This window comes from Rhinatrema bivittatum, chromosome 1 (assembly GCF_901001135.1).
Source record: "Rhinatrema bivittatum chromosome 1, aRhiBiv1.1, whole genome shotgun sequence".
NCBI lineage: Eukaryota > Metazoa > Chordata > Amphibia > Gymnophiona > Rhinatrematidae > Rhinatrema > Rhinatrema bivittatum.
Genome location: NC_042615.1, coordinates 511,951,128 through 511,968,428, shown reverse-complemented (window position 1 = coordinate 511,968,428; position 17,301 = coordinate 511,951,128). Strand labels below are relative to the sequence as shown.

The window sequence follows — 17,301 nt, the reverse complement described above, 5'->3', positions numbered from 1 at the left end:
CTGTTTTTAGCAGGTGAAATAGTTTTGCAAGCCATATATATTTTATTTAGCCGGACTGAGTGGAGGCATTCAAAGCAGGTGCAAACATCTGCAAGAACTTCACATCCATAGCAATTTTCAAAGAAAAAGTATGCCCAAATGTTAGCTTTGAAAATTAGGTGCAAGGGCTGTGGGTACAAAATGCCAGCAGACTTTGCACCTAGGCAGACAGTTTAAAAATTGCTCCCCAATAATTATGTCTAATCTCAAGCAGTCTGACCAATATAAATTCTTACTCCAGGGCTCAGATGGAAGGCGAACATGGAAGATCCAGGGGCAACGAATCATAATTTCAGAGCAAGGAGATCTGCTTCAAATGGAATCAACCACGGTTCGAAGGCAGAAGAAGAAACAGAGAGACAAAAAAGCCTGATAATTTCAGAAGAAAAGTTTGGAGGTGCAGAAGTAAAACACAATCTTGTTGACACCAGGCACCATATGCATATTACCTGTTCTCCATGCCCAACTGCTGCCACATCATCGGTGACCACTACAATGACAGGCACTATAACAAGTACAACCACAACTGCTAAAACTACTGAAGCAACAACTCCTTCTATGACTGAAACAAAAAGTACAGACATTGCCTCTGCCACTACCGCCCAGGAAACAAAAATAACAACCATACACGCCACTGCTCAGGCACCACCCATCACATCCTCCACCATAATGACTCATCCACAAGCATCCATAACCATCAGTTCCAACATCACTGCTCAACCTTTAACAAGCAGAAGCACTGCTTCCAGCACCACCACACAGGTACCAATGAACACAACCAGACCCTCCACAACCATTGCTCTAGAATCAACTACTAAAAGGGTGGACTCCATCAGCACCACTCAGGCACTAACAAACGCAGTCAACACCTCGATCACCACTGCTCAAGTAAAAACAGCCATAACTATCTTCTTCACCACAAGTGATTATCACCCAAAGACAATAACATATGCAGACACAACAAATCAGGAATCAAGCAACAAAACTACAGCCTCCAAAACCACCACACAGGCATCAACTACGAAAACTATGGACTCCAACATCACTGCAGAGGCACCAATGACCAAAAGTGCCACAACCACTGACTACACCACCACTTTTCAGGCTGAATCAATTACAATCACTGAATCAAGCACGTTAGCTCTGTCAGCCTTCACCACTTCAACGACTACTGATCAAGCTCCACCCAACACAACACCCTCCTCTACTACCACTATTCAGTCATCAACAACTACGTTCAACTCCACATCTCAGACAAGTATTAACACAACCACATACTTCACCACTAACATTCAGACACCCACATCTAGAAATACCTTCTCCACCACTACTATTCAAGAATCAACTACACCAATCAAAAAATCTACCACCTATATCCCAGTTTCAACCACCACAACTTATGCTTCCTCGACAAAAGCTCAAGTATCAGCCACCACGATCAGAGACTCCAATTCCACCATTCAGGCACCAAGCACCACAACAATGGACCAAACCATCACCGTTGAGGCACCAAAGACCACCACCACTGAGTACAATAACACTGTTCAGGCTATAACCAGCCCAAGCAGTACTTACACCACTACTTCTCAGGCTCTATCCACATCAATCAATGCAGCAGCCACCTCTGCTCAGATAACAGCAACCAGCTCCACTACCACCACTCAGGCTTCAATCACCATAGCCACCATCTCAACTACCTACACTAAGAAACCAACAAGCATAATCACCTCCTCCAGTACCCGTGCTCATGTACCAACCACTGCAATCACTGATTCCACCAGCACTCATAAGGTTTTAACAATTACACCCACTACTTACACCAACACTGCTAAGGTTCCAACCACTACAAGCATCTTCATCTACCATAAGCACACAGAAACAGACTACAACCATTGAACCCACCACAACCAATCTGGTTCTAACCAACACAACTACTGCCTCTACCACCATCATGGTCCCCACCAGAACATCTCTGGTACCAACCATAATAACAACAGCCTCTACCACAAGCAGTGTGGTACCATCTACCACATTTACTGCCTCCACTACCACTACTCAAACACTAACAAACACAACTTTGAACTCTGCTACCATCACAGAGAGTCTGAGAACGAAACCTACAACAGACACCACCAGAGGTGAATCACCTTCCACAATAACCAATATCCCCACAAATACAGTATTTGTAACTGCCACAACAGTCCCTGCCTCCAACATCATCTCTCAGGAAACTACAAAAGTAACCATTCTACCAACGATTACAATTCAAACTCCAAATACCACATCCACTACTTTGAGTGCATTCACTCAGGCACCAAAAACCACAATCTATTTCTTCAGTTCCACCACCCAGGAATCAACCAATAAAATAACTTCATCTAACATAATAGTTCAGGAACCAACAACCACAACAATTTCTTCTACCACAACTACTCACACACCAATTACTAGAGTCACCACTGCTATCTCCAGTGCAGGGGGACCAACCTCCACATTGATCTCCCCGATCACCACAGTTCATGCCCTTACCTCAGCAATAACTCCCTCCAACACCATCTCCCATGCACCAGGCACCACAGGCGCTGTCCCTACCACTTTTACTCCGTTACCTACAAACAAAACATTCATTTCAAGCACCACCTCTCAGGCACTTGCATCCACAAACAATACTTCTATCACCATTCCTCTGGCTCCAACGACTATAACCTATGCATACACAACAACCAGTCACACATCAACTAAATCTATTGATCGATTATCATTCACCACAACTACAACCTCCTCCACTACCATTCATGTACCAACTACCACAACAACTGAATCCACCACTGCTGATGAGGCACAAATGACCAAAACTGCCACAACCACTGACTACACCACCACTCTTCAGGCTGAGTCAATTACAAACACTGAATCAAGCACGTTAGCTCTGTCAGCCATCACCACTCCAATCACTACTGATCAAGCTCCACCCAACACAACAACCTGCTCTACTACCACTACTCAGTCATCAACGACTACGTTCAACTCCACATCTCACGCAAGTATTAACACAGCTACATACTTCACCACTAACATTCAGACACCCACATCTAGTAATACCTTCTCCACCACTACTATTCAGGAATCAACTACAACAATCAAACAATCTACCAACTATATCCCAGTTTCAACCACCATTAATTATGCTTCCTCCATAACAGCTCAAGTATCAGCCACCACGATCAGAGTCTCCAATTCCACCATTCGGGCACCAAGCACCACAACAATGGACGGAACCATCACCGTTGAGGCACCAGAGACCACCACCACTGAGGACAATAACACTGTTCAGGCTATAACCACCCCAAGCATTACTTACACCACTACTTCTCAGGCTCCATCCACATCAATCAATGCAGCAGCCACCTCTGCTCAGATAACAGCAACCAGCTCCACTACCACCACTCAGGCTTCAATCACCATAGCCACCATCTCAACTACCTACACTAAGAAACCAACAAGCATAATCACCTCCTCCAGTACCCGTGCTCATGTACCAACCACTGCAATCACTGATTCCACCAGCACTCATAAGGTTTTAACGATTACACCCACTACTTACACCAACACTGCTAAGGTTCCAACCACTACAAGCATCTTCTCTACCATAAGCACACAGAAACAGACTACAACCATTGAACCCACCACAACCAATCTGGTTCTAACCAACACAACTACTCCCTCTATCACCATCATGGTCCCCACCAGAACATCTCTGGTACCAACCATAATAACAACAGCCTCTACCACAAGCAGTGTGGTACCATCTACCACATTTACTGCCTCTACTACCACTACTCAAACACTAACAAACACAACTCTGAACTCTACTACCATCACAGATAGTCTGAGAACCAAAACTACAACAGACTCCACCTTAGGTGAGGCACCTTCCACAATAACCAATATCCCCACAAACACAGTATTTGTAACTGCCACAACAGTCCCTGCCTCCAACACCATCTCTCAGGAATCTACAAAAGTAACCATTCTCCCAACGATTACAATTCAAACTCCAAACACCACATCCACTACTTTGAGTGCATTCACTCAGGCACCAAAAACCACAATCATTTTCTTCAGTTCCACCACCCAGGAATCAACCAATAAAATAACTTCATCTAACATAATAGTTCAGGAACCAACAACCACAACAATTTCTTCTACCACAACTACTCACACACCAATTACTAGAGTCACCACTGCTATCTCCAGTGCAGGGGGACCAACCTCCACATTGATCTCCCCGATCACCACAGTTCATGCCCTTACCTCCGCAATAACTCCCTCCAACACCATCTCCCATGCACCAGGCACCACAGGCACTGCCCCTACCACTTTCACTCCATTACCTACAAACAAAACATTCATTTCAAGCACCACCTCTCAGGCACTTGCATCCACAAACAATACTTCTATCACCATTCCTCTGGCTCCAACGACTATAACCTATGCATACCCAACAACTAGTCACACATCAACTAAATCTATTGATCGGGTATCATTCACCACAACCACAGCCTCCTCCACTACCATTCACGTACCAACTACCACAACAACTGAATCCACCACTGCTGATGAGGCACAAATGACCAAAACTGCCACAACCACTGACTACACCACCACTCTTCAGGCTGAGTCAATTACAACCACTGAATCAAGCACCTTAGCTCTGTCAGCCATCACTTCAACCACTACTGATCAAGCTCCACCCAACACAACAACCTCCTCTACTACCACTACTCAGTCATCAACGACCAGCCCAAGCAGTACTTACACCACTACTTCTCAGGCTCTATCCACATCAATCTATGCAGCAGCTACCTCTGCTCAGATAACAGCAACCAGCTCCACTACCACCACTCAGGCTTCAATCACCATAGCCACCATCTCAACTACCTACACTAAGAAACCAACAAACATAATCACCTCCTCCAGTACCCTTGCTCATGTACCAACCACTACAATCACCGATTCCACCAGCACTCCTAAGGTTTCAATGATTACACCCACTACTTACACCAACACTGCTAAGGTTCCAACCACTACAAGCATCTTCTCTACCATAAGCACACAGAACCAGACTACAACCATTGAATCCACCACAACCAATCTGGTTCTAACCAACACAACTACTGCCTCTACCACCATCATGGTCCCCAACAGAACATCTCTGGTACCAACCATAATAACAACAGCCTCTACCACAAGCAGTGTGGTACCATCTACCACATTTACTGCCTCCACTACCACTACTCAAACACTAACAAACACAACTTTGAACTCTGCTACCATCACAGAGAGTCTGAGAACCAAACCTGAAACAGACACCACCAGAGGTGAATCACCTTCCACAATAACCAATATCCCCACAAACACAGTATTTGTAACTGCCACAACAGTCCCTGCCTCCAACACCATCTCTCAGGAAACTACAAAAGTAACCATTCTACCAACGATTACAATTAAAACTCCAAATACCATATCCACTACTCTGAGTGCATTCACTCAGGCACCAAAAACCACAATCATTTTCTACAGTTCCACCACCCAGGAATCAACCAATAAAATAACTTCATCTAACATAATAGTTCAGGAACCAACAACCACAACAATTTCTTCTAGCACAACTACTCAAGCACCAATTACCAGAGACACCTCAGCTATCTCCAGTGCAGGGGGATCAACCTCCACATTGATCCCCCCAATCACCACAGTTCATGCCCTTACCTCAGCAATAACTCCCTCCAGCACCATCTCCCATGCACCAGGCACCACAGGCGCTGCCTCTACCACATTCACTCCATTACCTACAAACAAAACATTCATTTCCAGCACCACCTCTCTGGCACTTGCATCCACAACCAATACTTCTATCACCATTCCTCTGGCTCCAACGACTATAACCTATGCATACACAACAACCAGTCACACATCAACTAAATCTATTGATCGATTATCATTCACCACAACTACAACCTCCTCCACTACCATTCATGTACCAACTACCACAACAACTGAATCCACCACTGCTGATGAGGCACAAATGACCAAAACTGCCACAACCACTGACTACACCACCACTCTTCAGGCTGAGTCAATTACAAACACTGAATCAAGCACGTTAGCTCTGTCAGCCATCACCACTCCAATCACTACTGATCAAGCTCCACCCAACACAACAACCTGCTCTACTACCACTACTCAGTCATCAACAAATACGTTCAACTCCACATCTCACGCAAGTATTAACACAGCTACATACTTCACCACTAACATTCAGACACCCACATCTAGTAATACCTTCTCCACCACTACTATTCAAGAATCAACTACACCAATCAAAAAATCTACCACCTATATCCCAGTTTCAACCACCACAACTTATGCTTCCTCGACAACAGCTCAAGTATCAGCCACCACAATCAGAGACTCCAATTCCACCATTCAGGCACCAAGCACCACAACAATGGACCAAACCATCACCGTTGAGGCACCAAAGACCACCACCACTGAGTACAATAACACTGTTCAGGCTATAACCAGCCCAAGCAGTACTTACACCACTACTTCTCAGGCTCTATCCACATCAATCAATGCAGCAGCCACCTCTGCTCAGATAACAGCAACCAGCTCCACTACCACCACTCAGGCTTCAATCACCATAGCCACCATCTCAACTACCTACACTAAGAAACCAACAAGCATAATCACCTCCTACAGTACCCGTGCTCATGTACCAACCACTGCAATCACTGATTCCACCAGCACTCATAAGGATTTAACGATTACACCCACTACTTACACCAACACTGCTAAGGTTCCAACCACTACAAGCATCTTCTCTACCATAAGCACACAGAAACAGACTACAACCATTGAACCTACCACAACCAATCTGGTTCTAACCAACACAACTACTGCCTCTACCACCATCATGGTCCCCACCAGAACATCTCTGGTACCAACCATAATAACAACAGCCTCTACCACAAGCAGTGTGGTACCATCTACCACATTTACTGCCTTCACTACCACTACTCAAACACTAACAAACACAACTTTGAACTCTGCTACCATCACAGAGAGTCTGAGAACCAAACCTACAACAGACACCACCAGAGGTGAATCACCTTCCACAATAACCAATATCCCCACAAACACAGTATTTGTAACTGCCACAACAGTCCCTGCCTCCAACACCATCTCTCAGGAAACTACAAAAGTAACCATTCTACCAACGATTACAATTCAAACTCCAAATACCATATCCACTACTCTAAGTGCATTCACTCAGGCACCAAAAACCACAATCATTTTCTTCAGTTCCACCACCCAGGAATCAACCAATAAAATAACTTCATCTAACATAATAGTTCAGGAAGCAACAACCACAACAATTTCTTCTAGCACATCTACTCAAGCACCAATTACCAGAGACACCTCAGCTTTCTCCAGTGCAGGGGGATCAACCTCCACATTGATCTCCCCGATCACCACAGTTCATGCCCTTACCTCTGCAATAACTCCCTCCAACACCACTTCTCATGCACCAGGCACCACAGGCGCCGCCCCTACCACATTCACTCCATTACCTACAAACAAAACATTCATTTCCAGCACCACCTCTCAGGCACTTGCATCCACAACCAATACTTCTATCACCATTCCTCTGGCTCCAACGACAATAACCTATGCATACACAACAACCAGTCACACATCAACTAAATCTATTGATCGGTTATCATTCACCACAATCCACAGCCTCCTCCACTACCATTCACTGTATCAACTACCTCAACAACTGAATCCACCACTGCTGATGAGGCACAAATGAGCAAAACTGCCACAACCACTGACTACACCACCACTCTTCAGGCTGAGTCAATTACAAACACTGAATCAAGCACGTTAGCTCTGTCAGCCATCACCACTCCAATCACTACTGATCAAGCTCCACCCAACACAACAACCTCCTCTACTACCACTACTCAGTCATCAACGACTACGTTCAACTCCACATCTCAAGCAAGTATTAACACAGCCACATACTTCACCACTAACATTCAGACACCCACATCTAGTAATACCTTCTCCACCACTACTATTCAGGAATCAACTACAACAATCAAACAATCTACCAACTATATCCCAGTTTCAACCACCATTAATTATGCTTCCTCCATAACAGCTCAAGTATCAGCCACCACGATCAGAGTCTCCAATTCCACCATTCGGGCACCAAGCACCACAACAATGGACGGAACCATCACCGTTGAGGCACCAGAGACCACCACCACTGAGGACAATAACACTGTTCAGGCTATAACCACCCCAAGCATTACTTACACCACTACTTCTCAGGCTCCATCCACATCAATCAATGCAGCAGCCACCTCTGCTCAGATAACAGCAACCAGCTCCACTACCACCACTCAGGCTTCAATCACCATAGCCACCATCTCAACTACCTACACTAAGAAACCAACAAACATAATCACCTCCTCCAGTACCCGTGCTCATGTACCAACCACTGCAATCACTGATTCCACCAGCACTCATAAGGTTTTAACGATTACACCCACTACTTACACCAACACTGCTAAGGTTCCAACCACTACAAGCATATTCTCTACCATAAGCACACAGAAACAGACTACAACCATTGAACCCATCACAACCAATCTGGTTCTAACCAACACAACTAATCCCTCTATCACCATCATGGTCCCCACCAGAACATCTCTGGTACCAACCATAATAACAACAGCCTCTACCACAAGCAGTGTGGTACCATCTACCACATTTACTGCCTCTACTACCACTACTCAAACACTAACAAACACAACTCTGAACTCTACTACCATCACAGATAGTCTGAGAACCAAAACTACAACAGACTCCACCTTAGGTGAGGCACCTTCCACAATAACCAATATCCCCACAAACACAGTATTTGTAACTGCCACAACAGTCCCTGCCTCCAACACCATCTCTCAGGAATCTACAAAAGTAACCATTCTCCCAACGATTACAATTCAAACTCCAAACACCACATCCACTACTCTGAGTGCATTCACTCAGGCACCAAAAACCACAATCATTTTCTTCAGTTCCACCACCCAGGAATCAACCAATACAATGACTTCGTCTAACATAATAGTTCAGGAAGCAACAACCACAACAATTTCTTCTAGCACAACTACTCAAGCACCAATTACCAGAGACACCTCAGCTATCTCCAGTGCAGGGGGATCAACCTCCACATTGATCCCCCCAAGCACCACAAATCATGACCTTACCTCCGCAATAACTCCCTCCAACACCATCTCCCATGCACCAGGCACCACAGGCGCTGCCCCTACCACAGCCACATACTTCACCACTAACATTCAGACACCCACATCTAGTAATACCTTCTCCACCACTACTATTCAGGAATCAACTACAACAATCAAACAATCTACCAACTATAACCCAGTTTCAACCACCATAAATTATGCTTCCTCCATAACAGCTCAAGTATCAGCCACCACGATCAGAGTCTCCAATTCCACCATTCGGGCACCAAGCACCACAACAATGGACCGAACCATCACCGTTGAGGAACCAGAGACCACCACCACCCAGGACAATAACACTGTTCAGGCTATAACAACCCCAAGCATTACTTACACCACTATTTCTCAGGCTCCATCCACATCAATCAATGCAGCAGCCACCTCTGCTCAGATAACAGCAACCAGCTCCACTACCACCACTCAGGCTTCAATCACCATAGCCACCATCTCATCTACCTACACTAAGAAACCAACAAACATAATCACCTCCTCCAGTACCCTTGCTCATGTACCAACCACTACAATCACCGATTCCACCAGCACTCCTAAGGTTTCAACGATTACACCCACTACTTACACCAACACTGCTAAGGTTCCAACCACTACAAGCATCTCCTCTACCATAAGCACACAGAACAAGACTACAACCATTGAACCCACCACAACCAATCTGGTTCTAACCAACACAACTACTGCCTCTACCACCATCATGGTCCCCACCAGAACATCTCTGGTACCAACCATAATAACAACAGTCTCTACCACAAGCAGTGTGGTACCATCTACCACATTTACTGCCTCCACTACCACTACTCAAACACTAACAAATACAACTTTGAACTCTGCTACCATCACAGAGAGTCTGAGAACCAAACCTACAACAGACACCACCAGAGGTGAATCACCTTCCACAATAACCAATATCCCCACAAACACAGTATTTGTAACTGCCACAACAGTCCCTGCCTCCAACACCATCTCTCAGGAAACTACAAAAGTAACCATTCTACCAACGATTACAATTCAAACTCCAAATACCATATCCACTACTCTAAGTGCATTCACTCAGGCACCAAAAACCACAATCATTTTCTTCAGTTCCACCACCCAGGAATCAACCAATAAAATAACTTCATCTAACATAATAGTTCAGGAAGCAACAACCACAACAATTTCTTCTAGCACATCTACTCAAGCACCAATTACCAGAGACACCTCAGCTATCTCCAGTGCAGGGGGATCAACCTCCACATTGATCCCCCCAAGCACCACAATTCATGACCTTTCCTCCGCAATAACTCCCTCCAACACCATCTCCCATGCACCAGGCAGCACAGGCGCTGCCCCTACCAGAGCCACATACTTCACCACTAACATTCAGACACCCACATCTAGTAATACCTTCTCCACCACTACTATTCAGGAATCAACTACAACAATCAAACAATCTACCAACTATATCCCAGTTTCAACCACCATAAATTATGCTTCCTCCATAACAGCTCAAGTATCAGCCACCACGTTCAGAGTCTCCAATTCCACCATTCGGGCACCAAGCACCACAACAATGGACCGAACCATCACCATTGAGGAACCAGAGACCACCACCACCCAGGACAGTAACACTGTACCAACCACTACAATCACTGATTCCACCAGCACTCCTAAGGTTTTAACGATTACACCCACTACTTACACCAACACTGCTAAGGTTCCAACCACTACAAGCATCTTCTCTACCATTAGCACACAGAAACAGACTACAACCATTGAACCCACCACAACCAATCTGGTTCTAACCAACACAACTACTGCCTCTACCACCATTATGGTCCCCACCAGAACATCTCTGGTACCATCCATAATAACAACAGCCTCTACCACAAGTAGTGTGGTACCATCTACCACATTTACTGCCTCTACTACCACTACTCAAACACTAACAAACACAACTTTGAACTCTGCTACCATCACAGAGAGTCTGAGAACCAAAATTACAACAGACACCACCAGAGGTGATTCACCTTCCACAATAACCAATATCTCCTCAAACACAGTATTTGTAACTGCCACAACAGTCCCTGCCTCCAACACCATCTCTCAGGAATCTACAAAAGTAACTATTCTCCCAACAATTACAATTCAAACTCCAAATACCATATCCACTACTCTGAGTGCATTCACTCAGGCACCAAAAACCACAATCATTTTCTTCAGTTCCACCGCCCAGGAATCAACCAATAAAATAACTTCCTCTAATGTAATAGTTCTGGAACCAACAACCACAACAGTTTCTTCTACCACAACTACTCAAACACCAATTACCAGAGCCACCTCAACTATCTCCAATGCAGGGGGACCATCCTCCACATTGATCTCCCCGATCACAACGACCATAACCTATGCACACACAACAACCAGTCACACATCAACTAAACCAATTGATCAGGTATCATTGACCACAACCACAGTCTCCTCCACTACCATTCAGGTGCCAACTACTAAAATAACTGAATCCACCACTGCTGATGAGGCACAAATGACCAAAACTGTCACAACCACTGACTATACCACCACTCTTCAGGCTGAATCAATTACAATCACTGAATCAAGCACCTTAGATGTATCAGGCATCACCACTTCAACCACTGCTGATCAGGCTCCACCCCATACAACAACCTTGTCTACTATCACCTCTCTGGCAAGCACTAACACAGCCACATACCTCACCACTATCATTCAGTCACCTACATCCAGTAATACCTTCTCCACCACTACTATTCAGGAGCCAACTACAACAATCAAACAATCTACCATCTATATCCCAGTTTCAACCGCCACAAATTATGCTTCCTCCACAACAGCTCAAGTATCAGCCACGACTACTAGAGTCTCCAATTCCACAATTTGGGCACCAAGCACCACAACAATGGACCAAACCATCACCGTTGAGGCACCAAAGATCACCACCACCGAGTATAATAACACTGTTCAGACTATAACTACCCCAAGCATTATTTACACCAGTAGGAATTTATACACCACTTTGCCTGCTGAGAAACCATTTACTTCTAGTACCACAGAGATATCTACAAGCTCCATGATTTCTACCACTATTACTACATATACTTCCACTATGTCTATCACTATGACTCAGAATCTTTTGGTCACCACCACACACTGGTGGGATTTCTCCACCACCTGCCCTCCATGTGAGACAGAAGCACCAGGGACAGAAGCTGGCAGCACCATCATGATGTCTACAGTGAACAGCACTGCTGTGAGATCCACACGTACCATCCCATGGACAATCACTGCTACAGTAACGAAAGTGACGAACACCACTTCACAACCTTTTATAAGTACTTTTACTAATAGTATAAGTACTGCAGAGTCACCAACTACTTCTTTGGTGATCACTACAAAAGTCCCCATTAAAACCACAAAGCCCTTTATGTCCTCTCTATCATCAATCACCCCAACCTTTGTTTCTCCCACCACCAATCAGGCACCAGTCACCACAACGTTTACTTCCACCACCTCCACTCAAGCAACAACTATCTCATCTACTGCCGCCTCCACCACCACCACCAACTCTCAGACACCAACCACTACAACTATGTCCCCCACCACCACTACCCAAGCACCATCCACCTCATCTACTGTCTCCACCACCACCACCTCTCAGACACCAACCACTACAACTATGTCACCCACCACCACTACCCAAGCACCATCCACCTCATCTACTGTCTCCACCACCACCACCTCTCAGGCCCCAACTACTACAACTATGTCCCCCACCACCACTACCAAGGCACCATCCACCTCATCTACTGCCTCCACCACCACCACCTCTCAGGCACCAACTACTACAACTACTTCCCCCACCACCACTACCAAGGCACCATCCACCACAATCATCGTATCCACCATGATCACTAAGGCACCAACTACCACAGCTACCTCACCAGGTAAGTTCCATTTTCCTTACTTATCTATATTTAGTTGCATAGGATATCATTAAGGGTCAGCAAAGATAGGGATTTAGTTTAATACACTGCCATGCTTATCTACTTTGGGGTAGATTTTTAAACAGCGCGAATAGGCCTACTTTTGTTTGCGCTCCAGGCGCAAACAAAAGTACGCTGGATTTTAGTAGATACGCGCGGAGCCGCGCGTATCTGCTAAAAACCTGGATCGGCGCGCACAAGGCTATCGATTTTGTATAGCTGGCGCGCGCCGAGCCGCGCAGCCTACCCCCGTTCCCTCCAAGGCCGCTCCGAAATCGGAGCGGCCTTGGAGGGAATCCTCTAACGCCCTCCCCTCACCTTCCCCTCCCTTCCTCTACCTAACCCACCCGCCCGGCCCTGTCTACACCTCCCCCTTACCTTTCTCCGGGGATTTACGCCTCCCGGAGGGAGAAGTAAATCCCCGCGCGCGAGCGGGCCTCCTGCACGCCGGGCCACGACCTGGGGGCGGGTACGGAGGGCGCGGCCACGCCCCCGGACCTCCCGGGCCGTAGCCACGCCCCCGTACCCGCCCCCAAAACGCTGCCGACATGCCCCCGAAACGCCGCGACGACCGGGCCCGCCCCCGACACGCCCCCGACACGCCCCCGACATGCCCCCCTCGGAGAACCCCGGAACTTACGCGAGTCCCGGGGCTCTGCGCGCACCGGTAGGCCTATGTAAAATAGGCTCACCGGCGCGCAGGGCCCTGCTCGCCTAAATCCGCCCGGTTTTGGGCGGATTTAGGCGAGCAGGGCTCTGAAAATCCGCCCCTTTGTGTTTAATGACAGTTGCCAATTTTAGATGTATGGGCACTTATGGACCATCAGGCTCATCAATATCAAGCCAACACTATCACATTTAGTAATAAATATTTGTCAATTTTATTTTTATCAAGTTACACTGAATTGGGAGTAAACTTTAGGTAGCATCAGAATGAGAAAAGCTGAAGAAGCATCTTTTCAAGTTTGTTATGAAGAATTGATCTTTGACCCTTTCTACTAATTTAGGGCTTGATCCACCGGAGGTATGGACCTCCACTAGGTGTATAGCAAATAAATATCAGGTTTGCCCAATTTTTTGCTGTTGGAAAAGGAGATACGTGTCTTCTTTTTCACGTTTTTTAAATACTAAAATAGTTATTCAGAGATCTGGGGCCAGATTTAAGCTTTCGGGAGAATCTGGGCAATAAAAGGGTCAGTTTTTAGTTGCTTAAAGGCAACTTTTAATAGAGATGAGTGCACAAATAGGGGCGGATTTTCAGAGCCCTGCTCGCCTAAATTCGCCCAAAACCGGGCGGATTTAGGCGAGCAGGGCCCTGCGCGCCGGTGAGCCTATTTTACATAGGCCTACCGGCGCGCGCAGAGCCCCGGGACTCGCGTAAGTCCCGGGGTTCTCCGAGGGGGGCGTGTCGGGGGCGGGCCCGGTCGTCGCGGCGTTTTGGGGGCGTGTCGGCAGCGTTTTGGGGGCGGGTACGGGGCGTGGCTACGGCCCGGGGCGGTCCGGGGGCGTGGCCGCGCCCTCCGTACCCGCCCCCAGGTCGCAGCCCGGCGCGCAGGAGGCCCGCTCGCGCGCGGGGATTTACTTCTCCCTCCGGGAGGCGTAAATCCCCGGAGAAAGGTAAGGGGGAGGTGTAGACAGGGCCGGGCGGGTGGGTTAGGTAGAGGAAGGGAGGGGAAGGTGAGGGGAGGGCGTTAGAGGATTCCCTCCAAGGCTGCTCCGATTTCGGAGCGGCCTTGGAGGGAACGGGGGTAGGCTGCGCGGCTCGGCGCGCGCCGGCTATACAAAATCGATAGCCTTGCGCGCGCCGATCCAGGTTTTTAGCAGATACGCGCGGCTCCGTGCGTATCTGCTAAAATCCAGCGTACTTTTGTTTGCGCCTGGAGCGCAAACAAAAGTAGGCCTATTCGCGCTGTTTAAAAATCTACCCCATAGTGCATATTCGTGAAAGCGCTATTTTATAAATCCCATACATACACATGCAAGTAATAGTGTGAAAATAAATATGCTCATGTAAAAGAGTGGCAGGTGAGGGGCGTTCCTGGGTGGGCTAATATTTACAAGCTTAGAGGTAGGTTTTCAAAACTAGCACGCACGTGTCCATATGTGCGCACTACTCAGCGCACACACATGGACCCGCAATTTTATAACATGAGCGCACCGGTGCGTGTATGTTATAAAATTGGGGGTCAGCGCATGCAAGGGGGTCCACATTTGTGCAACCTGCGCGCGCCGGTGCCCATGGCCTTCCCCAGTTCCCTCCCAGTCTACTTCAATTTAGAAGCGGCCTGGGAGTGAACTTCCCTACCCCCTGTTCTAACCTTCCTACCCCTTCCCCTAACCTTCCTGCCCCCTAGCCATATCCTAACCCCCCCAAATCCTTATATTACCTGTTGCAACTGCTTTGAGCAGGCGCAGGTTACACACACCAGCATCCTTTCGGCACGCGATCCCCCGGCACAGCGGTAAATAGCCGCTGTGCCAGGGGCCTCTAGCCCAACCCCGCCCCTCCCCCAGACTGCCCCATCCTGCCCCCTCCCCGCTCCTTTCCTAAGGCCTCAGGACTTACACGCGTCCCAGGACTTTACGCTCGTGTCCGGGCCTTTGAAAATAGGCCTGGCTCGCGTAAGTTTTTTTAAAATCTGGCCCATAAGTTGCTATTTTCTAACAAGTGAAAGTAGCACAAGTACAACTGTTACCTGTGCATAATTATACCTGCTAATTATCTGGTGTAAGTCAGAATAAAACTCTTTATAGCCATATATTGAAAGGGTGAGGGGTCTGGATAAACTGGGGAGAGTTCAGGTTGAAGTACCGGGGGGGGGGGGGGGGGGGGGTGTCTTGATGACCTAGATATAGACTGGGCAAACTGGTGTACCAAGTGGTAAAACTGGTAATTTCCTTTACTTGCGTGTGTTATAAAACTGGATGATTTAAACACGTAAAAGCTGATAAAAACTAAGGAAATTACGCAAATTACATTTTCTCATGTAAATGGTTAAAATTAGGAGCACAAACATGTGCACATAGCATATGTCCACTACTTATCCAGATAATTTTTTACTTATCCAGCTAAGTGGTTCCACTTATCCAATTAAGTCTTAAAAAGCACTATGTAGCCGGATAAGTAAGATAGCCGGATAAGTCTTCAAATGCTGATTATCCATCTATCTTACTTATCTGACTATTTAGCTCTTTTCTTTTACTTATCCGGTTATCTTACATAACTCTACTTAGCCAGATATTTGTCACCACTTAGTCAGATAAGTCATCATTTATGTGAGTGTGTTTAAAATGCATTACATACCACATATTTTTTGATATGCGAGCATGTTGTTGGGTAGACTTATGGCTATTTTGTGAGCACAATATAAAATGCATGTGCATGTGTGCGTGTGTCCATATACCTGCATATATAGGTATGCTCATGCATGTTTTAAAGTTACCATCCCTGAGGCTGTGTCTGGGTAAAAGCACCTGCACTAACTTTGTCCAGGTAAGCCCAAACGCCTATTATTTATCCAGATAGAGTTACCCACTTAAATTTGTCTGGGCAACACTGAATATCAGCACTGCCAGGACAAAATGAAACTGTGCCCTGGGAATACCCCCGGTGCCATCTTTTTGTTTGCAGATAAACTTTTGCTCTGGCAATGATTTCCCTGGACAAAATTCAGCTGGGGCAGGAGGAGAGGAAGACATTTTAAACTTCAGGGTTTGTCTGGCTAACTCTTTGAATACCAACCTCTTTGTTAATATGAATATTTTTTAGTTGTTTTTAGAAGGCAAACTACTCCCACTGAAGGCTAACTAGCATAAAGAACATGCAGTAAAAGTGCCCACATATTTTGCAACCACTGTTTCTGCAG

At 46.4% G+C, this 17,301-nt stretch overlaps 1 protein-coding gene across 1 annotated transcript in view; it reads left to right on the top strand.

The window, feature by feature from the left end:
• The window catches only part of LOC115098474 (mucin-2-like), a 105,219-nt gene that overhangs the window by 22,447 nt on the left and 65,471 nt on the right, over window positions 1–17,301 (top strand). The window contains exons 2-4 of the mRNA XM_029615001.1: window positions 281–1,872; window positions 1,916–7,756; window positions 7,846–13,396. Of these exons, the coding sequence (XP_029470861.1) occupies window positions 281–1,872; window positions 1,916–7,756; window positions 7,846–13,396 (12,984 nt within the window). The remainder of the gene's footprint in view (window positions 1–280; window positions 1,873–1,915; window positions 7,757–7,845; window positions 13,397–17,301) is intronic.